The 26,415-nt window shown below is 35.6% G+C and overlaps 1 protein-coding gene across 1 annotated transcript; it reads right to left on the reverse strand.

Annotated features, from left to right (window-relative positions):
- Window positions 1–415: 415 nt before the first annotated feature.
- On the reverse strand, window positions 416–24,148 carry smc3 (structural maintenance of chromosomes 3). Its single transcript, XM_088916667.1, has 29 exons — window positions 23,916–24,148; window positions 20,534–20,609; window positions 20,295–20,333; window positions 19,970–20,037; window positions 19,755–19,826; window positions 19,375–19,454; window positions 19,145–19,223; window positions 18,469–18,586; window positions 17,479–17,654; window positions 17,025–17,105; window positions 16,692–16,856; window positions 15,991–16,112; window positions 15,472–15,685; window positions 14,754–14,857; window positions 14,235–14,334; window positions 13,819–13,979; window positions 13,508–13,649; window positions 12,592–12,742; window positions 10,409–10,561; window positions 8,997–9,148; window positions 7,895–8,053; window positions 6,127–6,234; window positions 5,929–6,037; window positions 5,315–5,562; window positions 4,231–4,443; window positions 3,692–3,883; window positions 1,870–2,047; window positions 1,412–1,518; window positions 416–1,065 (listed from the first exon to the last, which is right to left on the reverse strand). The coding sequence occupies exons 1-29, from the start codon at window positions 23,928–23,930 to the stop codon at window positions 994–996; spliced, it is 3,654 nt and encodes a 1,217-aa protein (XP_088772793.1). The 5' UTR covers window positions 23,931–24,148; the 3' UTR covers window positions 416–993.
- Window positions 24,149–26,415: the final 2,267 nt, after the last annotated feature.

Here is a 26,415-nt window from a genome sequence, read left to right on the forward strand (position 1 = left end):
TGGAATTTTATGCTGAACGTTGCTCTCGATGAGCATGTTTTCGCACTTCAATAGGCTTAGAGTCAGGAATACCCAATAAATGTTGGCTTTAGTTGTTAATAGGCCTATGCATTCAATGCCAAATGGAAGAGTTTGAAAGTACAATCACTTCCTTTCATGCTTTTGCTTTTAGGGCAATTTAGACGACATTCCTTTTTAGGTCAAAGCACTTATTTAGCCATATATGCAAGAAAGAAAAAGTGACAAATACATTGAAATATAACTTTTCCTAAATTTCATTTCTGTCTTAAAACACAGCTATTCCATCAAAAATTGTCTAAAATACACATTTGAAAAACTTCCCCAAAACACATTAAACTAGCAGATGTAAAATGATTCTGGTTTAATACAAAAGAAACACAATTAATTCAAAAGGTTTTCAGATTTTTTTTATTTCTTCTAATGCAACATGTGAAACCATAAGTTAGATAAAAACTGCATTAACACACTTATGCACTAAAACAGGTTATAGTTTATTGAAATGACTTAAAATGGGAAAAGGTAAATAGCAAAATCAACAAAATTAAAAATGAGAGTAATGTTTCCAAAAGGACTGTAACTGCAAGTACAAAAAATGTATAATATTAAAATTTACAGGAACTGCACATTAAAAGTATGTTGGGGCTGTGGAAAAATCTCAACAAAAACACAGACTTCGAAGGTTTCCATTTATTTTGTTTCTTCCAAATATGTTTTCCCAGATCCAAAACTTGAAATCTATGAAGATGCATACAAAACTATCCATGAACTTCTAAAACAGGACATCCCTGAATACATAAAAGTATTTGTCTTCACAGCAGTTATCTTTAAAGAAACCAAGTACAGAAAACAGTAAATAAAGAACTGTACAACTAACAAGTCAAGCAAAGCAAGCAGTGCATTCTATTGGACTGCAGTACAGACAGCTGTTAAAGCCAGGTACAGAGCGCATTGCGGGCTGGGACGTCCGGTTTCTTATCCGTGCGTGGTATCATCCTCCACAAAGTCCTTTGCCTGCTCAGCGGAGATTACATCAATGTGACTCACCTGCAAACACCCCCAAAAAGTACATATTGAGTGAGCTGTTCTTTCAGAACCACTGTGAATAAGTCAAAATGTCTTCATGGCAAAGCGAAAGAAATAACCACATGGAAAAACCAGGCAGTCATTCTAGAATTCAGATTATACAGTCCAGAGAGGAATAATATCCCACATCACAGAGTAAACAAGCATTAATTCCATGTTAAACAATATGAATTGTAAATGAAAAGACTATGTAATTTAAATAGGTAAATTAAATGGCTGTCATAATAACAAAATATTCTAGCATGTTCTTCATCTATACAAACAACATACAGTGTAATGCTTTTTAAAACAAGATTTAACCAATCACCTTGTTGCGGAACTTGACTCCATAAAATTTATCAGCAGACTCGAGAAGTTCAGGTCTGAAAGTAGTTGTGATAAACTGGGCATGTCCTGCTAATTCCACAATCATATCTGGTACATTCAAGAGAAACAAAGAGTTCAAATTAATAATATCTCAGAATATTAAATGCAGAAATACCAAATACAAATTGAAAGCATCTCCAAGATTGTTTATTTCTTCATGTCATTATTAGTTTCTTTATTATTGAGAAAAATGCTGTTAAAGCATTGTAAGTATACTCAATACTCCTATAACCAAAGACACACTAAACACAGAGTAATTGTTTGTTGAAATTTACTGCAGTTTATCTTTTTTATTAAATGGATAAAAGCACTGTGTTAAATGTGAAAATATATTTTTCATCTATACATCTATTTCAATTACATTTTAGGCCAACTCATTATGATTTCTAGTAGTTTTACCAGATACAGCCTTTCTGTGCTGGGCATCCAGGGCCTGGTCAATTTCATCAAAAAGGTAGAAAGGAGCAGGATCACATTTCTGAATGGCAAAGATGAGAGCAAGAGCCACCAAGGATTTCTGTCCTCCAGAGAGCTGCTGCATCTCCCTCATTTCACCCTGCTTCCCGGTGAACGACACCTGTGCGCAAACAGAGCAGGTTCAGCTTGCAGCATCAGTATTGACATTTCATACCTAAAAGCTGACAAAGTACTGTACAGTCCAGAAACTGTAGGACATACCACCAGTTTCATAAAGACCCTAAAAACATTACATGTCTAAATGGAGTTTGACTAATAACTGATTTTTGATTATCCTTGCAACTTGTGTTGTCAGTGCTTAACAATGCATACAAGACAAAGAGGAAATTCAATCTGCAGTGGTCTCTGATAAAACTCTTCTACAATCCACGCTTCCCACCCTCCACAAAAAGACCTTTAGAAGGAACTGTGGTAATCCAGAAGTTGATATCCTTGTAGGGATGCAAGATTAACCCCATCCATTTTCCCTAAACCCCAAGAGACTATATCAAAACCAGCAGTACCCCCACAGACACATGTACATGAGACTGGGACTTAAATCACTAATGTGAGTCAGTAACTTACACCACACAAGAAAGACCTATCGCAATACCAAACTTCACTTAAATATGAGCGACCTCTCTCAAAAAAGAGAAATTAAACAATTCACATCTTTAGCTGAGAAATACACCTTTTCAGCCTAAAACACATGACACAATCTGAGAAAGAAGTACATCTCTTCCACCAAGTCTCCCCAGGTCAGGGTGTTATCCCTCATCCTGTACTTCTTTATACAGACAGCTGTAGAAGACACCTCAATACGTTTACAGATGACTCTGTCATTGTCAGTCTACTTCAAGGTGCAGACACTGATCATGGGCCTGTGATGGATTATTTTTAATGTTTAATAATGTCTTCCTTTAATTTAATGTGTCAAAAATCAAAGATAAGATCCGAGATTATAAAAAACTACTACTAGCAGCAAATCCAACAATCATCCACAAGCAAGAAATTGAAATTGTTAACAGTTATACGTTCTTGGCCTGTTGTTGATTACAAGCTAACCTTAGCAAATGCCATACTTAAAAAGAGCCAATGGTGAGTGTTCTTCCCAAGAAAACTCCATTCTTTTAGTGTGTGTACTACAACAATGACTTTATTCAGTACAACTTTTATTAAATCTGTTCCAGAATTCACTGTGGCAGCCCAGTTTGGTAACCTGACTACACTCAATAAAAACAGACTGAGCAGGATATTGAAACAAAGTTATCAGTGCTCATCAGCTACAGCTGACAGACATGTATTCCAAATAAATGGTGTAGAAGGCCAATATTATCATTGACTGTCTTGACCACCCCTTGCATAGTGAATATGAGCACCTTCCATACGGGTCTGATTTATAGGTCTGATTTAGACCACTCAATAACCAAAAACCCAAGTTATTCTCAATTCCAGCGGCTATTAACCTGTTTAATTGGGACAAGTAATTGCATATTTTACTTTTATTTTTTCATCATGCATGTATCCGTTTCACACACCAATGACCCAACTTCTCCGTTTCCTTTTCTAAACTGTTAATATTACTGAAGCTGCTAACTTGTTGTTCTCATGTTATGCATGTATGTTTCATGTTAGGGGGTTAATGATGTGTTAAATATATTATGTGTTGCATTTTTTCTTTTATTTGCCTGCAAAGCACATTTCCCATCTTGGTCATTAAATGAAGTGAGAGGTCTGTAGTCAATAGCCAGATTTTTCCTCTTACCCTTATTCCTACTCCAGTGAACTGGTCTACTGATGGCACACTGCTCTGTGAGCCCGATCCTCTCTCGCTGTCACCCCCTCCCTCTCCCTCGTCCTGGGACTGGCTTCCCTCTGCATCTCCTTTCTTCATCACCAGGGTGGCCTTACCACCTGGGACCAGCTTTTGGAAAACTTCGCTGAAATTCTTTGACACCTGGAGGCAATCAGAAGAGAATATTCAGGTCAAGTAATGGAGTCGGTGTTTAGACTAGCAGTGTGGATCAAGTTCAAGAGAAAGGAAATTGTCAGAACGGCACATAAAAGTACTCATTTGACCTTAAGGACAGTCGCAAAACTAAGACATCCAAACAAAATCTTTTAACCTTGAACAATGTATGTTCAAAATGCATGTCTGCATTTTATTCAAAGCTAACAAAAAAAATGTCTAAAAATGTCTTGTCACTTGTCTTCCAAATGTACAAAAAAGTACATTCTGCTTGTTTGTACTATGTGAACGTGGGATTGAACGCTACATTGAGTACTGGATTGTATCTGAGTTACCTGTTTAAAAGTCAGTTGTATGGCTTCATATTTGCGCAGCTCAAGAACATTCATCAGTTCCATGATGGACTTGTAGCCCCGATCCAGTTCCTCTTGCCTCTTAATCAATTTCTCTTTCTGTTCAGAGAAGTTCACAAACTGGTCCAAAGCTTTCTTATTGACATGGCTGTACTTTTTAAGCTCAGTGTTGCACTGCTCCAGTTTACGAAACAGCTACAGAAATGAAACAAAGAAAAATTAAAATGTTTGCCAAAATTCTTACCATTCACATTTACAAATTCATTATGTTTCTGGCTTAAGAAATTACCATTAATGTATACAGTATTAGACCAAACCATTATCCTGGAAAAATCACGTTCAGTCAGGTAGATACTGTAGTAAGCATGGCAGGATTCAATTGAAATCGACATTTCAGTTAAAAAAAACTGACAACTGCTAAACATCAGTAGAAGCACTTTCTGTATTTTTCCCCAACCCAGAAAAGCAAGAAATGGATCTCTTGACAGCTTAGTTTTCATTATTTATCATGTCTATGCTCCTTTAAAGTGCTGGTTGTTCCAAGAACACTGCAATGCTTTAATTTTGTTCCTAGGACTGTCGGTCTTCATATCCTCCACTACCTTTGCAATTTATTTTGCTAACTCTCCTATCATTTAAAGCACTTTCCTTTATTGCAAAGGTTTGTGGAAAAAGGTGAATGTCGATTAGACCCTAGTTGTTGTGTCTAGTATATTTCAAAACATGTTGAAGGATGTTCCAATGACAAAGGCAGCGATAGGGGTAGAGTCACTGAAGATTGCAAAGTAACCACTTGCTGATTCTTTGATTAAAAAAGGACAGAAACCAGGCACATGACATTTCTAAATAAGAATCGATTTTTCTTATACAGAAGATAAAAAAACTTCTGTAGTAAGATGTTTTATTGTAAAGACACAGCAGCACTGTTTACTGCAACTTGTCACAAGTCTGGGGTCTTGGAACATGAGAGGACTGCAATGAATGTCTGTACAGAACACAAATTCTCTGGTAAAAACAACAAAGCTTCATCACCTGCCTTTTACACTGGAAAACACTAATGTGCTACCTGTTTGAGAGTGAGAGTTTGGTACTTCTCAAAGGCCTCTTGTGGAAGGGACCCCAGCTCCCTAATCTTCTTCATGCATTCCTCCTTTTTCTTCAGCAGCATACCCTGCCGGTTCGTCATCTTCTCCAGCTCCTTGGTGTCATGATTAATTGCATCATTTTGCTCTTTCTCAATATTCTTCCAGCGCTCCATGCTCTTCAGATGGTCCTTAATCTCAATTTCAGTTTTGTCAATGAGCCCATCCAGGTCTGGAAGAAGATGCTCATGATGTTTGTTGTGCACAAAACGATCAATTACTTAAATGCGTCTGGGCAAAAGACAGCTTTTACAAAATTTACTCAATGTCCCTATATTCTATTAATGTATGTTAAAGTTGTTATACAAATTTTATTGGCTAAGCTTATTAACTTGTTTTGTAAAAAAGCATTACGCAAACTCAACACAAATCACTTTAGTACTGAACTGCAAAACCAAAAGGAAATTATGTACAATGAAAAACCATTAAAAAATGCAAGCTATCCAAAATGAAAATGTTTGTATATTTGTAATACTCATCAAGCTTCATCAATCACAGGTATTAATCAATGCCTTTAATTTTGAGAACTCTAACTCACCTTCTGAGCGTGCCATGGTATCCTTGATGCGTTTGTTAATACCCTCCAATTCCGATGTGGTAGCTGTAAGTACAGTGCCACCTTCTGTCTCTCTTAACTCATTCAATTCCTATAAATATATACACCAATAACACAATGTTGAATCCGCTGTTACTATTACCTTAGTGGGTATCTTCAGTTTCATACAAAATACTTCACCTGTTCAACTTGGTCCAGACGTTTCCTCAAATTTTCATTGAGATAAGTTTCCACTCTGGTTATTATACCTTCAAGTTTTATTCTTTCATTTAACAACTGCCTGTTGTCCTAAAAGGAGAAGAGGGGGGAAAAAGTTATTCCTTCTCATCAAAACCTCATAAAGCCTAATTACAGTAGGATACTAAACCCAATGACTTTAATACAATTTTCCCTTCATAGCCTTAACATTTTAAAATCATAAATGTGAAATCTATGATAATTATTTTTAAAACTCCTATATTCCATCATTACTACAAAGTTTCCTGGGTTAACATTATACCATTCATCCATTTCATGAACACCTACGCTAATTCAAGGGTGTGGGGGAGCTGGAACTGATCCCAGCAAGCAACGGGTGCCAGATGGGATACACCCTGGATGGGACACTAGAGCATCACAGGGCGCACACAGATACAAACACAGACATGCACAGACTTGCAGCTAGAAACAATTTTCCTTGAAGCCAATTAACATATCAGTATGTCTTTATACTCTGGAATGAAACTGGAGCACCTGGGGAAAACCCATGCATAACATGGGGAGAACATACAAACTCCATACAGTTAGTACCCAAGTCCAGAACTGAACCCAGGGCCCCAGCTCTGCAAGGCAGCAATGCTTACCACTGTGCCACCATTATATACCATAACCTTAATTATACTCTATACCTTAACCTTAATACTTTAATTAAACCAGCAACCCTCAAATGAGTGACACCTCAACCAAACTGACACCTTTTAGCCTAGATATGGGAGGCCAGTATGAGATTTATTTACCATGTACTTACAGAGGAGTAAAACTAGGAGTAAGCTGAAGGAGTGACAAATTTTCAGCACTACAAATTCCACCACTTACATTCCTCAATGATGAAGAGAAACCAATCATGTATGTGGCACAGAAGGGATGCAGCTTTAAACTTAAGTAGCTGTACCTGCCATAATTGTGGAAATATCTCAATCCAATAGGTAAAGGTTGCGATTCTCATTTGGATTCAGATGCATTAATGTACAGGAACTGCTTTTTTTAGCATTTTTTAGTACTTCAGCACTCTAAAGTGTGTATTTACACTAGAAGGTAAGGGATTATTTTATGAAAAGTTAATTCATTTGTCTAATACTGAATGTATTAGTTTGTCAATATTAGCTAAGTGTCAAGATTTGTAATGCTTGAGCTCTGAAATTCATAGCCTTATGTACATAGCAACATGAATTAGTCCTTTATACAACTGTTTATTTCTCAACAACAAAATTGTTGACAGAAAATTATAGAAGCTACATGTCCTTACTTGGTATTCCTGTTTTATTGTTAAACTTTTATATTTTACTTGTATATAAATGGTGTCAGGACTATTGTTAAACTCGGTAACACCCCAACAACCAGAGAGCAATATATAACATTAAGAATGTCATTTTAATATAACATTTTTAAAGGAGCTAAGAAAAACATTTGTATTGTAAAACGTAAAACACAAAAGAAAATGTTTCCGACTGTCAGTGAAACCAGATTACTACTAATCAATTTTAGATGCTCCAACAATAGAAGGTTTTGTATTTATAAGATCTGAATCAAAGCCTTACACCTACTCAGTCTATTAAAATTGCAAAAGACTCCCTTTCGGAGACACCGTTTTGCTTTAACTCGCACAATAAGCATGAATAAGCTTTCAGCTAGATCAACAGATACTGAATTTTAGACAGCTGTAATCTAGTGCTTTTGATTTGCCTCCTACCTGCTGAAGCTGGCGAATCTCATCATTAAGATCATCGACTCGTCTCTGATCCTCCAGACTCAGCTGTGACAGGAGGTCAGTACCCAGCTCTGCTTTCAGCGACTCGCGTGTTGACTCCATGGCATGCAAACTCGCCTCCAAGCTCTGCAAGCTACGTTGCTGAAAGACACAATTAGAGGTACACAACTTTCAGCTTAAGACCACAAATTATGCCATCAACATTTCACTGTTGATTCAGTTTTTGCTAATGTTTAACCTCTTTTCCCTCTGTTTCAGTTTTGATTAAAAATATTATTAAAAAATTGTGTAGACATCATTTGTAATTCAGGACAATGGGACACTGGACATTTGGAAGACAAAGTTTCTGAAACGATTGTCCTTATTGTTATAACCCTAATTTACTCCTATTTCATAAAAAATATCTTTGTTGGGTTTCGTGCTTCTGTTATGTTATGCGTTTGTGTTGCTCATATAAAGTAAGCCAGATCTGCTCAAATTAAGTTTATTCATACGCATGCTTCCATATAAGTGTGAAGAAACTAGAGGCAACTCTATTGGTGGCTTTTGTACTTTTTTGTACTAAAAAACAAATGCCTATGAAAAAGCAGAAAGTTTAAAAAGATTAGTAAAAAATAATTCCCCTCTTTTTCTGTAAAATAAACTAGAACAATAAGATTATCCATGTTACAATAAACCTGTTTACAAGAATTATGTTCACAACAAAATACAGATTATCATGTATTTTACCCTTAACTGTATCATTTATACATTATGACAAGACTTGGGAAGAACACAATTTTAAATACAAATGAAAAAGCGAAACGAAAGCTCAGAATTCTTTTGTCACAACTGAATTAAGCAAATGACAATTCTTCAACCAATATGTGCAATCTCAAAAAATAAACTACTGTGTCTGCCAGTGTTTGTCTAACTGAGCTGTTAATCGGTGCTAAGTGATACCTTTAACTGATCTACTTGATTACTCATACCAAACACAACTCCCATTTAATATTTTAAGAGATTAAAGCAAATTTATAATTGTGCCTCACATAGACAATATAAATCAATTAGCCTGGAAGCAGGGGGAACCCCAAAGGCTTACCTTTGGCATGAAGGTTTTCTCCGACTGTTGCCTTTTTTCCTTCAACATCTTCATCTCGGAGAGGATACTGTCACGGGAGGCCTTAAACTTCCTTTGTTGTGTCTCAATCTGCTGCATCTGGTTCATTAGCTGGTCAATCTCATTATTGATCCATACAAAGCACTAAGAAAAATATGCCTTTGACACGACAAAAGGTCAAAAAACAGGATTTTCTAACACACCAGTTGCAATATTACCGAAGTATTTTTATAAAAGCTGAACAAATACAGTGGATTACAACTTGATCCAAAGAAAAACAATCTGTACTTAGAAATAAAAATAAACTAAATTAGAAAGGCTTATTATGACTAGAGTTATTTGAAAAATATTCCAATCATATTAAAAGAAATTAAAAATAAACTGCAATTTTGCAAAAACATTTTTATAAATGATCATTTTAATCCCCTATTTAGGGAGGCACAGCGGTGCAGTGACACTGGGACCCTGGGTTCAATTCCTGGAGTGCTGTGTGCAAGAAGTTTGTATGTTCTCCTTGTATTTGCATGAGTTTCCTCCAAGTGCTCCAGTTTCCTCCCACAGTCCACAGTACTGATAGGTTTACTGGCTTTTAGGAAAACTGGCCCTGGTGTGAGTGTGTGCGTGCCCTTCGATGGACTGTGTATATCCTGTCCTGCACTCATTGGTTGGCAGGATGGGCTCCAACTATCCCACAATCCTTTACTGGATAAAGTGGTTTGAAAACCGATGTGTAAAACCTACATTTAAAAACAAGCATTGTCTTTGAGTAAAATAACATTTTTTTGCACAAATCTCTATATTTGTTACTTTATAAAATGAATATTTCTAAAAAACGGTTTCAGCTCTTATCCTAACAATCACATCACATCACAAGACTCGTTGTGAATCAATGTGAAACCATCTGTGATGTCAATCAGGCTATTCATCCCTTCAACCCAGCATGTTCCTTCACCTGTACTGCTGGGCTCTGCTATCTGGAGGTATGACACAGCAGTCCCAGCAGGATGCCTCTTTAAAATGACTCACCATGGTATCTCCTAATTGCCTTTACAATTTAATCCTCTGTAATAAACATTAAATATACTCAGGATTCTAACTCATCCTGAACCTTCATACCACCCACAAGGTATATGTTATGTAAACAACCTAAATCACCTTTCATCATAATAGATTAAAAATGACTGATGGATAACTTTTAAATATTGCTAGAATAACGTCTTTATACTGTATGTGGTTTACATTTTTTAAAAATATATAGAAAAGGAGTAAATTTTTATCTTAATCTAAAGAAAAACCCAGAATAATTAACGAAACAGAAATATCTTTTACTTAAGCTTTGAGCATTAACACTTATCAAAAGCACTTGCAGTTCCTTTATGGTCAATAAAGGATATTTTCAATATTTCGTCGCAGGTTTTCATTCAGCTTGGCTTCCAGTTCACCGAGTTCTTCCTCAGCTTTCCTCACATCCTTCTGCAGTTCCAGCCTGGACTTCCTGGTGTCATAGTAACCTCCTGTAAGAGCACCTCGATGGCTCACCTGGTCACCTTTGAGTCGGAAAAAAAAGCTTTATTTAATTTCTTTTTACCTTTAAGGGTATTCCAAACTCCTTACTTCTAATTTCAGTACACCTTGAAGAACAGCAATAACATACTTCTTTAAATGTTAAGACAAGTACCAATTTAGCTTCGTCTGTCTTGTGTACACACCATCAGGTCAATGTTCCAGACCACCTTTACAAATATCACGAATCTGGGAAATGTGGATATAAGTAGCACAGTAATTTGACAAAAGTACTGTTTACTAAGAGAATATGGTCAATCTTTATTACGGTAAAAGTTTATAATAATACAAGTTTTTAATAGTTTAATACTGTATATGGAAGTTGCTTTTGACAATTTAGAATGTGACACTGTTAACTTACATTTTGTTACCATGATGCAATAGTGAAATCAGCTATTTTTAGCCTAAATAGTGAATTAATATTTACATTATTTTACCTGTGACAAACTGTAACCCTAGTTCCTTTCCATTTTCTGTTCATTTTCTTTTGTCTTCATCCTCCAAATCCATACTTGGATTCCTGACTATCCAATTTCCAATAACAACATGGCACCTATTGTACACACCTTTTACTTATGAAGGCACTTAATAGAATGATTATGTCAAAGGTGAAAAAATATTACAGGAAGTACTGTTTTTCTTAAAGTATTTTTTCTATTAGAATTACTACTATTTCAATTCAGTGTAAAAGGTAGTGATTGCCCACCAGATCAAGAAAGAAACTTATCTCAACAGAAGCACATTACATTACATTCAGAAGGACTTGACACAAATCACATTTGAATGCAGATGAGCTTGTCCATTTCAATTATCAGAACTGAGACTCTTAAATATCATCCCCAACAAAGATGATGAGCAAAAAAATCAACAAATTGTTGAATCATCTTGTCTGCTATACATGAGCCTGTATGAATAACATGTATGAATAACAAAATGTAACCAGAAAGGCATCATGAAAACTGCTTTTAAATGGACACGTGACAATTTAACCTTATTGACAATCAGCAGAAAAACCCTCTTCAACTCAGAGCTTTTCAGTCACTTTTAATTACTGCCCAAAGAGAAAGACTTTAAATTAATGCACATATGTTAACCTTCTGATCACCTGCATTCCATGATTTTTCACTTGGATTTTTTTTAATTGAGTTCTTAAACAGCATATCTAGACCAAGACTATTTCTATGGATTTTTAAAGGTATTTTCAAAACTCCTGAAACTTGTTCTTAAGTTTTCTCCAGATCATACCAACATGATGCCGCCCAGTGCTTTAATCCTGACACAGCCAATATTTCATACAGGCCTTGTTTTTAAATGCATATTCTAAAAACTGTTAGTTGATATTATATTGAATTATCCAAAGTATAATATAAGAATAGCAATATAGCATTAATATTTCAACATTACAGTAGTGTTAATACTGTATAAGGGAAGAAAATAAAAACGTTTTTCCACCTGTTAGTATAGGTACATGAGATTTAGACTGTGCTTTTACATTAGATAAGCACAATGTACAACATTTAAAATGATGCAGGCTGTCTTACTGAAGAATAAGGACTCACCTAGGGTCATTTCTATAGTTTAGTGAAAATGATCTCCTACTCATTTTTTAAACGGAAAGGCAGTTCTTGGCAAATAGGATCCTAAACAATACAACAAAATGAAACACCTGTGCACTTTTTTTTAATCCTACTCATTCAACTGCACAAACACCAGGTGATTGATCAATTCGTTAGTGATGTTTGCTCTGAGTCAGAAATGACCTATCCTGGGCCAATTATCATCAACCAGGCAAACATCAGCAGATGGAAACTCAAGAATCCGTTATGACTAATCTTCTCCTCCTGCAAACAGCATGGTATTGAATTAAACATTTGAAGCTTAACCTGTACATTACACCGCTCTGGTCTTGCAAAATCCACCAAAAAACAAAAGTCACTTAGAGTCTGTTTAATCCAAGAACAAATGTGACTGTTTCACTTAAAAGGTTTCCTCTCAAGTAAATGCAAATGCATACCTTCCAAAGTGATGCAGTCCATTGTAAAAGCCCGGGCCAGCTGAGTCGAGACTTCCATGCTACGACAAATAAGGGTCTTGCCAAATACGTGCTTGAAAGCCTTATCAAATTTAGGATTGTAACGCAATTTGCTGATCATTGGAATAGCATCCTGAAATGTGGAAGAATCATAAAGTTCATTCATTAAAAAAACCGAAAGCAATTTAATACAAATTACCCAGAGATTATAGCTTATAGATATAATTGTCTATTTTAAAACATGATTTTAACTTGATGTTAGGAAAACGTAATCCATTTAAAACAAACTTCACATTTTATAACTAAAGGAAAACCTTTGTCAAATTTTCACAACCAATAAAAGGAGAACCACTGAGAAAAAAAGAAAAAGATAACATTGCATAAATACACCATAATTAATTCATGAGAAGTAAAGACATTACATGTGCACCTTTAGATCAACTCTTTTGCACAAAGAGGAGTGTGCCGATATTCTTCTGTTCTTAATGTCAATGCTACTTTGCACTGAACAATCCAATATTATTGCATATATAATGCAAGGTATTAATATAGAAGACAATAATGTTCACAAATTAACTATTGCATTTTAAAGCAATCCTATCTAATGTAAACACAAAAGTTTTTTGTTTTCTAACACAATATTATCTTTTATAAACTTTATAAAAGTTTCTCATTTAAATGCAAAAAAATATTTTTTTCTCTAATAAGCTTCTGCACCATTAAACCCCAACCTGTCAAATCAACTTTCTCCATTACTGTCCTTTGCAAATATGATTACCGTACATTTTCCATTCCAAACATGTTGGAAATTTCAGAAAATAGTGAAATGTGCAAAACAATGAAGTGCACAAGATAGAACTGTGTATACAGTTGGCTTGTTTCTGAGTGGATGACTTACATTGGTCTCTGGATATGCTGTATCTCTGACATCCAGTTTACTCAGAGGAAGGAAGGTCACTTCTCCAGGCAGATTCATTTTATTGAACTCCATCAGGATTTTGGTGCTGACTTCATCAGTCTCCACAATATGATAAAACAACCTAAGGAAAGGTTGCCAATGTTTTTTTTTACCAAAACACATCATGTAACACACTTCAAATTTTTACCACTCAATGAAATGTAAAGCACATGCAAATACTAAAAGTTTCAAAACTTAAGCCCCGTTTATAGTTTTTACTTTAGAAATAGAGGGCCCTTTACACTGCTTACCTGGTCCCAGCAGTGACCTCCACACAGGTGTAGAACGCAGGCTCACACTCAAAGTTATTCATCACTATCCCATAGTAGCCATTAATGACATGCTGGTTGATGCCTTTTCTGCGGAAGTGCTCCAGTACTTTATTAATGCTGTCAATCCCATTCAGAATAGCCTGCAGTCACAACAATATTGAATTAATAACCCACCCATCAACTTTTTTTTGTTGCAGGTCAATTTCAGCATCAACATCTGTTGAATGCATTGACACATAAAACAATATTCTCATTTAAGCAACACTTGTTTAATTGTCTGAGCAATAATCTCCAAAAAATGCAATGCTAGAACAATGCGCAGGAAACAATGACATGAAAAATATATCCCCATGGTAATACATTGGATACAGTATGGTAGCCTAACAGTGGCTGACCTTCCCAGTTGCTGCTCTCAGAAGCTGTTGTTTCTTTTCCAGATCCTCCCTTTTCGCAGCCAATGCCTGCTGTTCTGCGTTTTCCTCTCTCCACAGGTAACTGTGGATACAAACCACAAAGAACACCTCAGAAAAAATAAAGTAATACTTTTTTTGACCTTTTAATTTCATGCTTCCAAAATCATTAACCCTCCCTGGAAATCAAGATCAAGACTGTTTTTAAGCAACCAAAAGAAACCTCTTGGGCTCTTCATGAAAATGCTCTTACAAGAAAAAAACATCTCCTATACCTCACCACACTTAAAATGAATTACCTGTAACAACATTATACTAAATAAGACTAAAAGGAATGTATTCTTCAGTTATGTGAGATATGTCAAATGCACTGCACTTAAAGGAGATAAAAAAGGTAAAGCTGATGGAAAGATTAAAGACATAGCCTTTAGCAAAATGGACATGCTGAGCATTCAAGAAAAGTACCAGCTTCAGTTATAAGGCATTGTTTGGAAAATATCTTACTTTCTTTCACTCTGAAGTTCATCTTTTTTGTTCTTCACTTCATAGTACTTCTTGTCTAGCTCCTCCACACGAGTCTTTACTTCGTTCAGATCCTGATCTAGTTTCTGAAAAAAAACACACAAAATCTCATGTCACTTCTAGTGCTGACTTCTCTCATCTCTCATGACCTCACCATATTGAAAGAACAATAGTACCATTTTGCAAATCCGTGCAAAAAAAAAAGCTATTTTTGAGTCTAGCACTTGCTTAACATAATTTAAATTACACTTAAATCTTTGAATTTAAAAAGATTACTTTTTTACCCATGTAAAAATTGTTACAAAATTAACTATAAACTAACAGCTAAACCTCAGGATGTCATTATACAGTCCCTTATTAGTATTAGTTCTATTCTTGCATAACTAAAAGTGACAGTTAAGGTCTGGTAAACTACAGGCTAATGTTTACTTGACAGATACATAACTTTAGCAGTGATTATTTCACCTTACTCGAAAGGATAAAATGTATTTTCCCCATGAACACCTAAATTATATCCACATATTTTAAGCAAAGGTCTCGTTCTAGTTTGAAGTGATGCATGAAAAGATGCAACTAAAACAACATTCCCCAATTAAAATTCACCTCAGCTGCACAACAGATTAACAAGAGAAGCCTATATTAAAGGGTAGATGCACTTCTTTCCAAATTGAGTTGTATTTTGTAAAAGTGAACTTCATACACTGTATTGTTCCAGGTTCTTCTCTTTATTGGCCTCTGTGTCTTCCAGATCTTTGTGAATGGCTGCAATCTGACGCTTCTTATCATTGATGGCCTGATCAAGGGACTTCAGCTCTTTCTTAATCCATTTGTCTCTTTCCTCCTTAGAAGTGAACTGGCTGCCACGGCCTTGCTTGGCATACAAATCTGTCCTCTCCTGCGTGGCCTGGGCCAGTCTGGTGGAACAGTTGAGAAATTAATAAAGATGGAATGAAACACATTTAGTGTATGAACTGGTATGATTTATGAAAGGTGTGGAGATATTAACTTCTATTTTTCTTAAAACCCGTAAAATAACTTTTGACTAGGAGACAAATGTCGTGACATTACAATCATGATAGACAGCCCTATGTGTCATGTGCATTTTCTTGGACACCATCTGAAAAGGCTGTCACAGAATGCTTACCAACTACACTGTTGAGCTTTTGGCAGTTGTATTTACATTATAGTTTTCAATCTAGTACCACTTTGGTACACAAACCTTGCTATTCCTTTTTCTTCTTTTTCCTTTACAGCATTGAATTTGGGCTCAGTTTCTTGAAGCTCCTTCTGTTTCTCTTCAATCTTTTCCAGTAATTTCTGCCTTTCCTTAAGCAACCGTTTCTGTGGTAGGGAAAAAATAAACCAAAAAAAGAGAAACACAGTTACTTTTCTTTTGTTATATTAGTACAACATTATTTCTTATACAAATTCATTTACTTTCATAGTGTCCATTTCTACAAAAACCATGAAATTAAGCATGACAGAGTGATGTAGATGATAGGTATTTGGACGCTTAGGCACGGAGAAGTGTGGAGAGACAGCCAGTTCCTACTTCACTGTAAAAGGAAACCACAGCTCTCCAGAGTTTTAGCAAGAGTCTAACCTTGCAATTCTAGGAAAAAAGCCACAAGCAAGACAAAAAAAATGGAAGAACATTGATTTAAGGGAAATTAATTACATTTTCCTCTACTGTCTTAACTCTTCAGGTTTCCTGTAAATGAAAAGTCATGAGATACATACATTTTCTGTACACTTTTCCTGGTGAGGATCCCAGTAGGGTGCATCCAGTTTATAAAGAAACCTAGTGAATCCTGCAAGTCCTTAAATATCTCAGATTAAGGCACTTAACTGATTTCCTTATAATGGAGAGAACATTGATTTCTTATCTACCTTTTGCAATCGATAAGTTGAGTTTCTTACCCTCTGCTCACTGTTGCCTGCCAGCTCATCCTGCAGATCCTTGGCCTTCAGTTCTAGTTTGGTCCTCTGTTTGATCTGCTCCTGTCTCTCAGCACTAAGCTGCTCCTTTTCTTCTTTCATGGCAGAGATTTTGGCTTTGAGTTCTCGAACAACACGCTCCGTTTCCTGAAGACGGAGAGAAGGAAAAAGAACAGTAAATCCAGTGATTATTTCCGAAAGCAGTTCAATATACCATTAAACACTCTCAGATCAGTTCTATTCAGCCTTTAGAAATGAAATTGTACTTGGCGGTGACAAACGTTTTCTCCGTGACACTGCTTCATTGTTCTTTACCTCAACTTTGTCTCGAGCATCCTGCTGAGCATCACGCAATTGTCTGGATTTGTCTCCACATGTCTCTCGTTTAGAAGATAGCTTAAAAAATATTTAAAAAACAGTTTAACAAGGACCATCTCCTCCAGAACTGTAATACTTATTTAAACATTTGCTACACTTCTTTTTCCTTCAACCCCTTCAATGTCCAAAGCAGCAGGTCATTAGGGATTTGAGCTTAGCATGGGTATTATTTTCTGGAGGTTCATTTTAGAATAGAAATAGTAGAAGAAACTGTGAATATTTTATCTGAATATATTTTTATCTTAAAAGTCATTGTTGTAGATTTTTGGCATTATATACATGTTATCATGGAATAATAAAATATAGACTACAAAAAAATCCATAAAAATCAAAACAAAAAACACCTGACCCCATGCATTCACATCTGGATTTTTAAAAAATATGAATGTACCTCATCAAGTTTGGCCCGGGTCTCATTTAGCTCCTGGTTATAAATAGTGTATTCGAGGGCTCTCCTCATTTTGTCCCATTTCTGATACTGGGCCAGCTCCTCCTTTTCATCCTCCAGGGTATGAAGTCGCTCCTCTATGTATTTCAGCAGCTCATTAATTTTCTCTCTTTTTCCCTCTAAACAAGAACACAAGACTACTGGTTATTTTCAGCCTCAGGGAAATGTTCAATCAAAAGGGGGATTTATGAGGATATAAATTATAAAAAAAACTGTACAATTCAAGCAAATTTGAAGGAAGAAATAAAGCTCCTATAAATTCTTATTTTTTTATTTAGTGAAACATGAACCAGAGTATACAAGTAGAAATCACTATACATCTAAAAAAACATATTTGGAGACGCTACATTACACAAAGGGTTGAGGTAGTGTGGAACAAGTTACTTAGCAATGTTGTTGAAGCAAATACAATGGCAGCATTAAGAATCAGCTGAAAGAGATCATCAGATCAATTATCTACAAATGGGTTTACCTCCTTTTGTTTGTAACCTTTATGATGTTCTTTAATTCATATAAACTAATTTAAATAAATGTATCTAAACACTGCTAAAAATATTTGATGCAACTACATATCCCTTTCCAGACTTAATATTTTAATTATCAGTTAGAATTTGGTAAACACAATAACAAAAAAAAAACAGTACAAATACAACTTAATACTGGATTAAGGTTATAAAAGGTGTAACTGAATTATTAAAATTGCAGTTTTGTTTCTTGCATTCCTTAATCGGATATCATAATTTCCTTTTACTAATTGGGATTTGCTGGGCTTTGAAACATAAGCAAAATTTTGCTTCTCTCCAAAAAGGAGGAATTCAGTCACTGAATAATGTTACTCCAATATTCTAAATAGCCTTTAAAATGGTTCATACGTATTTGTTAAATTTCGGAGTATTAGTTTAATCTTTGAAAAATCCCCTATTTGAATTTTACCAGTTTCTTTCATCAGGGAGATACTCTCTTCCTTCCGTTCATCATACACTCTTGTCCCTGCCACTTCCCTCAGTAGTTTCAAACGCTGAGAGTCTGGAGCTGTAGCCATTTGATTGATCTGAAGAATAATGACAAGATATTTTCTATCATTACTAATAAACAGGCAGTCACACTGTCAATTTCATTTTTTCAAAACATACAAAAAAAGTCAGATGTTAATTACCTGATGTTGTAATTATTTTTCATAAGCAATGTTGTTTATTTTATTAAAACAGTTAAAGCTGTTGTAGTCATTAACAGTACTTACAAAGAACATTAACCTTATCAAACTAATAACCAGTTCCATATAATTATTATCATTAAAGTTAATAACCTTCTAACAATCCCTTCCCTGGAAAAACAGAATAAAGGATTAAGAACTAACGCTATCAGATATCAACAATCAAAGCAACCATACAGAGAAAACAAGCAACCTCTGGAAAACATACACATATATACATATAAAAAACATAAAACATACTGAATAATCTATGTATCCAGATTAAACACTGTTCTTGACCAAGATCCTGATATTCTTAAAATTAAAAATTAGGAAAAGAAATTGGAAATTTAAGGCAATTAGAATAATAGAAAACGTGTAAAACTTCAACCTTTTCTGTTACTTGTAAAACCTCACCTTTCCTTGTTTGACAATATAATATGGATTACTGCGAGAAAAGCCAGCACTCTCCAAGAGGTTCATGACATCATTTTTCCTGAAATGGGATCATTTCTATGTTAGATATCTTACTGTGAGACTGCTTTGTGATGAAAAAACACACATTAATCAAAATTACATGCCAAACATTTTAAAACTGGTATTAAGATCATCCAATGAATAATAAAGGCACTGTAAAATGTACTTACGTCACCATTTTTTTGTCTAAGAAATACTGATCTTTTTTCGCTCCAATGACACGACGGAGAGAGACTTCCTCTTTGTCGATCTATAAACACATTAGATATATATTTTACGTGTGCTCACTCAGTAAATGATTCATATGCTAAGCGGTCTTCAAAATTAATGTAGAAATCAGTGATAAATATTAAATGATGTGAAGAAATATGGAATTTGTTCTTGTACTTTAGAAAGAGTGAGCAAGCACGACTCAAAAAATAAGTTCAAAGTATAAAATATTTTTTTCTCTTAACAGTGCTACTTTAAATATCCTTTAAAATTTAAATCAACCTACAAGTACTATCAAATTCCAAGTAAATCCTATTTTTCACCATTTTGACATACTTACTGGTAACCTGTTGTCAGAATTGTCAAATATAATCTCCACAAAAGCTGAGATAACACGAGGACCAGTCCCCTCCTATACATTAAAAAGAAAACAATTAGTTACTGCTTGTTCACATATTATACAATCACACTGCACAAAGGTACTGTAATATACAAAATTCGATACAAAACAAAGTAAACTATCAGCATATGGCTTGTAAAAAATTCTAAACTTACGTGCAGCAAAGCCAGCCTCTGCTCTGGGCGAAGGTGGCTGAACTCATCACTGAGCACAAACTGTATGGCTGCAAATGAAGAAAAATGTGGTTAACATCATCAAGCAGCAACAGATAGGTCGGAGCTCAAAACATCTGCTTTGGTAAGAAACAATATTCTTATCAGACAAGATGTGATAATCCATGAAAAAATAAATGTTAATATTCACATTCTTTTAATGAGAATAATAAACAATAAGGAACATTAGTGTGGCATATAAAAAAAAACATCATGTGTGGTAATATTTTTAAGAGTATAGCAGACATGTTTAGAACACAGTACATACCATAGAAAAAGTTACTTTTCCCAGATCCATTTCGTCCAACTAAAAATAAAACAAGCGAAAAGCTCATTATGCATGTTATTCTCTACACAGAAATTCTGATTATCCACTGCAGCTTCAGTTTACATGTTAATCTAAGTCAAGGCCACTGTTCAAGTTGTCCTTGTTTCAATACATTTAAATACTTATATATTTTTTAATCCTTGTACAACTAACAAATATTCAGAAGCCAAAGAACTTACCGATAACATTGTGCTTTGGACTAAATGGATCGACAACAGTTTGATCCCTGTAACTTCGGAAACCTTGTATAATTACCTAGAGAAAAAACAAAACGATTTATGATTCCTTCTGTATCCTGTGGCTCCCTTCTGAATCGATGGCAGAATCACATTTGACCAAACCAAAACAGTCTCTGTTAAGTATTAAAAAATATTCAAAGTATGATCATACTAGACATTCTTGATTAAAAAAAACTTAAAACATGATCATTTATTAAAGATCTTCATGTCTTTTTAATGGAGAATATGAAATTAGCCCCAAACTATCAAAATCAAAATTAAGAAATTAAGAACAGACTTTAAAATGTTTTCAATAAACATTCAGATATATTTACTCAGCGTTATATCAACGTATTTTCTAATATATGGAATCCACAATATACAACATTTACAAAAAGAGAGGCCATTTAGTCTTTCTATTTTATTGGGTTTAATTTAACCAATATCTCATCCAGCCAATTCCTGAAGAATTCATTGGAGTCAGCCTCAACTACCCAGTGAAACCAGTCCGGTTAGGATCATTACTAGTCAAGTGATTTCTCAATTAAGAATTGATTTTATTAAGATTTATACCAATTAAGAACCCTTGGAAACTCAAGGCTCATTACATTTTTCTTCTAAAAGATTGTTAATTGTCAGATCACTACTGTGACTGTCACCTGTTTAACTGATCACAGCAATGTTTTAAATTCATGATTTAATGGGAGGTGCTGAAAAGGTGCTCTCTTGGAGCAGGGACTAGGGTACAGTAAATGTAGAGATAATTTTGGAAGTTCACCCAGGTTGGTTCTCATGCACTGCCACCATCTCAAATCCTTATCTCTGCATCAACTACCCGTATAAACAAATAACTTAATCAAATCTGCAATTCCAATGTAGTTAATTTCAAGACACTGCATGTTATGAGCCACATAGAATGACTTGATGTGCTTTAAGCTGTAATTACTGAAGGAAGATGAAAACAGCATTTTTAGTGGAGACATCTAGATTAAATTCTCCAGCCTTTGTCCTAGAGTACCCAGCACCTTTTTGTACCAAAAGAGCTGTTGATTAATTTAATTTACTGAACCAGGCATTTGATTTCAACACTCAGGTCTTAGTTTCCAGAATTTATTAATACACTTTACATGTATTCAATTTAAGAAAAATGTTTCAAACACGCCTATAATTAAAATTATTTTAAAATTGTTGGGTTTCTATAGTTTTCTAAATAATTTGTTAATTTACACAGGTGGGAATGACACTTAAATTATAGGCATTGTCAGTGTTTAAACACCACCCTGAAACGATAAACCTTCAGGAGAAATTGTGATATCCATCATATTGCATAGAGGTTATGCTAAATTCTAGACGGCTTTCAATTTCAATTTCTGAAACCAACCATTAAAGGCAAACAGTCTTTCAATTTTTCAACTTAAAATATTTCAAATGACAAAAATGAATAATAATACAATAATGAATAATAATATTTCAATAACTTAATAAAGCAAAGTATTATATACTTAAAACTGTGCTAAATAAAATGTGTTAATTGTATTTTCTCTCAGAAAATACAGACATATTGGTTTATTCAACGTAAAAAAGTTGATTTAAGTCATTATATCAGCCATTTAGCTTGCCTTTGGTGGAAATGCTTGGCGTCTACTATCAGGTGTCTCACATTGTCACTATAGAGGTTTTTGTAAAAACTATAGGATTTTAGAGATTCCTACTCCTTTGATTTATGTAATAAACATTTATGTGTGTATTAACATGCACTGGTAAAAGCATGTGTATCAGAAATAGTGCAAATAGAAATAGAAATAGCGGTGGCTCTGTGGCTAAGGATCTGTGCCTGTGACTGGTAGGTTGCCAGTTCAAATCCTACACCATTGGGCCCCTGAGCAAGGCCCTTAACCCCAACTGCTCCAGGGGTGCTGTACAATGGCTGACCCTGCGCTCTGACCCCCAGCTTCTCTCCCTGTCTGTGTGTCTGTGTCTCATGGAGAGCAAGCTGGGGTATGCGATGAATTCCTAATGCAAGAAACTGTATACGGCCAATAAGTGATCTTATCTTATCTTACAGTAGTTGTCCGAGACACTATCTGTTGAGCCCCATGTTCAATTCACTGATTACCTCTTCTCTCTGAAAAGGGGTCAAAGCCTCCTCATCCTATGGCCCGGGGGCTGCTCTTTAATCAAGCGGGTTAAGCCAAAATGATTCTCCCCAATATAATTCTTGGATGTTGTTGTAACCTGTGAAATTGTAGCTCTGAATTATTTTTCCTTTGTCCCACACTTTGCTTTTACTTTGCTTTGTTATTTGCTTCTTTGGCACCCAAAAGTGCAAGCAACATTTATGTTTAAAACCAGTATGTTTCAAACTCCAGCACAATAGTTGCTGAATTTCTGCATCACCCTTGAGCAGCAGTTTTGGGGATGTTCATGGACTCCAGGAACCCCCTCACAAGCACCCACACAAACACAATGCAGTCATCGCTTCTATCAACTACCAAGCTGCTACCGATGAGTTTCGATATCAGAGTCACGTTCTGAGCAAAACCTCCTACGTACTGCAAGTATGATCCCAGGTAAAGCGAACTGTATTCATTTCGAGCTGGGGTTTACTGTCCACTATTGCTTAACCTGCCTCTAGGCAATAGAAGCTGCACACTTGGGTAGGCTGCAACTTCAAGCACTTGAGGACTTTCCGACCGCAAATCACTCTTAAGATTTGAAACTTGTTTTTAAATCATTTAGATTGAAACACTGGGGGTGTTGGGATGCAAGATGGACCTTTGAACTTTCTCCTCGGTTCGTTTGTCTTTCCGGATCACGCAATATGACAGCCCTCTCCCCTGCTCCCATCGTTCTACGTCATTCAGCACAGAAACATCACAAGCAAAATGTTCAGCAAGAGAATCAACAACAACAGCACCAGCTCGCCATCTAAGAAAGCTAGTTTAAGCACTCATCTCTGAAAAAATCCCCTTTTCCTGCAGATATTTACAGATAGCCTGAGGCCTACTTCTTTCAGCTGACGAACTCCCGGTTGCAAAACAATATTGGTTCAGCAAGCAACATACTACCCCTTTATAAAAAAAAGATTACAGTATTTCTGTCGTATTTCAAGACTCAAACCCGATGTACAGAAACTCCAACGTCTACCCGATGAAGGCTTGTAAACACAGACGTCAACTCATTCATTGCCCAAGTTGCAACTATTTTTAACCATTTCACACTTTAATTCAAGCCACCAACAGCTACAAAGCCAAAGGTACTCCGTCTAATTTGAAAGGCGTTGTTTCCAATTTCCCTCACGAATACGTTTTTCTCCACCAAAGAAGAGCAGTTTTTACTGTACCTGTTTAATGTACATGTTCGGATTCCCAGGTAATTTTCCCTCACAAAAGACAAATCAACGAGACGATAGGGAACTGGAAAATTCCTCTCCTTCCACCGAATGGAAGGAGCGAAAAGCTATCAATTTTAATCAATAAATGGTTAGAATGAAGTTATTTAAAGCAAACTATTCGGAAAAAGCAAACTCTCCCCCCCCCATGAAAACACAGAAACAACAGGCACCAAGATGGCGACAGGAGGAGGGAGCAAAGTGGGCATGCTTGAATTGTCCAGTGTAGGGGAGGTCGATTAAATTAAAGAATTTTGAAACCAAGCATGGAGGACACTGGACGTCAATAATATTTGTAAACTAAAATAATTCTGTATGATTGCAGAATATCATTTTAAGTTTATGAAATTTAATTAAAGAAAAGATCACGTCGTTAGTGTTTAACACCCACCCTATGTGTGAAAGTTGGTATGCACCACATAAGGTGAAAGGTTCGGCGCCAAAGCTGCAGAGTCTGCGGTGTGTTCAACTGCGCTACTGTAGTCGATACTGTATATCTGAAATCAGTGTTTTTTTAAACTAAATTTTACTGTTAGACATGTAATATGCGGTGATAGATATACTGCAAATGCTCTTTAACTACGTAGTTTACATGTCGACAGTCGTGAAGTGAGTTTATGGATTATTTTTAGCCTTTGTTGGCAGCGAGATACTACTGTAGGTTTCCCGTTCCCGCCAATGTAAAAAAAAAACCCCGAACGGATTACTGATTTTTTTTCTTTGTGTTCAAACCCATATTAATCATTTGTAATCAATCTGATGTGTACATATGTACGTCCGTTTTACACAAAAACATAAATGCAGGCTAATAAAGATGGGTAATGCTGATATTAATTCTAGACCAAAGAAAAATGAGTGCAAAAAATACAAATCAGGCAGGCAGACGTTACATAAACACGGATGATTCCTCACCGACAGCAACCTTGAACAGGCTACCAGATGTGCTCTGAGGACGTTTTATTCCCCGTATCTGCTATAAAACCATTGGCCATGTAGAAGCAATTAAGGGTTGCCATGAAAAAGTGGTGTGAATTTTGTAAATAAATGCAGAGCGAAAGACGCTTTTTCAATGAAAATATATTAATAAGTGTTTACATTAGCCGACTGTTACCCTCTCCATCCAAAAGTCTTGTCGTTTCCATTGCAACTACTGCTTCAAAATGTTATTTCACAAAAATTCGGAGGGCCTGATGCGTAGGGTAATTGAAAAAAAAAAACCTATTGTATCTTGCAACTACATTCTAAGGACCTCTGTCAAAACCGTTTTCCTGTCAATGCAATTTTGGCTTTAAACATGAAAAGAAACGTTTGCAAAAGTATGAGGACTAGGGTGCAGGTGGCGCTGTTTACTGTTCTCAGATTGTAATAGTTTTTTCTTAGATGTGTAATAAACGCCGTAAAACCCAAACAATTCAAGATTTGGATTTAAGATTTAATAGGTCCAATCGCTTTACTGAAATTTCAAGTACAATGACAGGTACTGTAAGATGACAAATGTCAGACGTCACATTTTAAATTAATGGCTAGAAAACACATAAAAATTAACTTAAAGAGAGAGGTTATTTAATATGGCGCAACTCTAACATTGTTTTATCGAGAAAGACTAATGTTTCATTGCCGTGGGATTCTAGAGTTATTTTTCATTGTTAACGCATTTAAGCACATGCTTAAAGTCGAAAAGGTGGGTTGTGTTATGAACAATCAAGTGGACTCCGAGGGAGTTTGGAAAGGGTGTTATAAATCTTCTGGACTGACAGTTTCCCACGCCGACAACCCCTAGTCTCTAACATTATTGCTGCGCTACATTACGATTGAGGAGATTGCTGCAGATGTTCTCTGTAAATCTAACATCTTTGCCAGCAGTGGTCCCCTACCACTGAGCAAAAATAAAATAAAAACCACAAGTTTGGGATAATGCATATAAAGTTTACCAAGATGATCTCACATTTGTTGAAAATGAAAGTACAAGGCACTGATGAATAAAAGCACCCTTTTAAAGCCATAGCACTTTTATTTCAAAATCCACTGCTTGTGGTAGTGAGTACATTCTGCACCCTATAATAGTAGCACTGCCATATTCAAAAGAACAGCCATCACATGGGTATAAGCCAGGTATGCCTGCAGCAGAATACAAAGCACAAAACAGAGCAGGCACATACACTGCAGTTTTTTTTATATGGGTTTGGGAAGGGTCATATGCTCGTCCAGGGGGATGACAAGATGCTCATTTTAAGATGACATTAAATGAAAGATTCAAGGTGGTTGTAATGTAAAGAAGCATTCCACTGGCACAGCTGGCATTAGAGCACGAAACCAAAAAAGCATAAATCAAGACTATACAAAAATGAAATTTCAAAAATGCCACGGTTTGCTTTTTTGTTTGATGATAAAGGAATAAGTTATCATTAAAGCAAAATTAAAAATAAGGAAAATAAAAGCCTTTCACAGAAAC

The sequence above is a fragment of the Atractosteus spatula genome, chromosome 5 (genome assembly GCF_055471065.1).
Source record: "Atractosteus spatula isolate fAtrSpa1 chromosome 5, fAtrSpa1.hap1, whole genome shotgun sequence".
In the NCBI taxonomy this organism is placed as follows: domain Eukaryota; kingdom Metazoa; phylum Chordata; class Actinopteri; order Semionotiformes; family Lepisosteidae; genus Atractosteus; species Atractosteus spatula.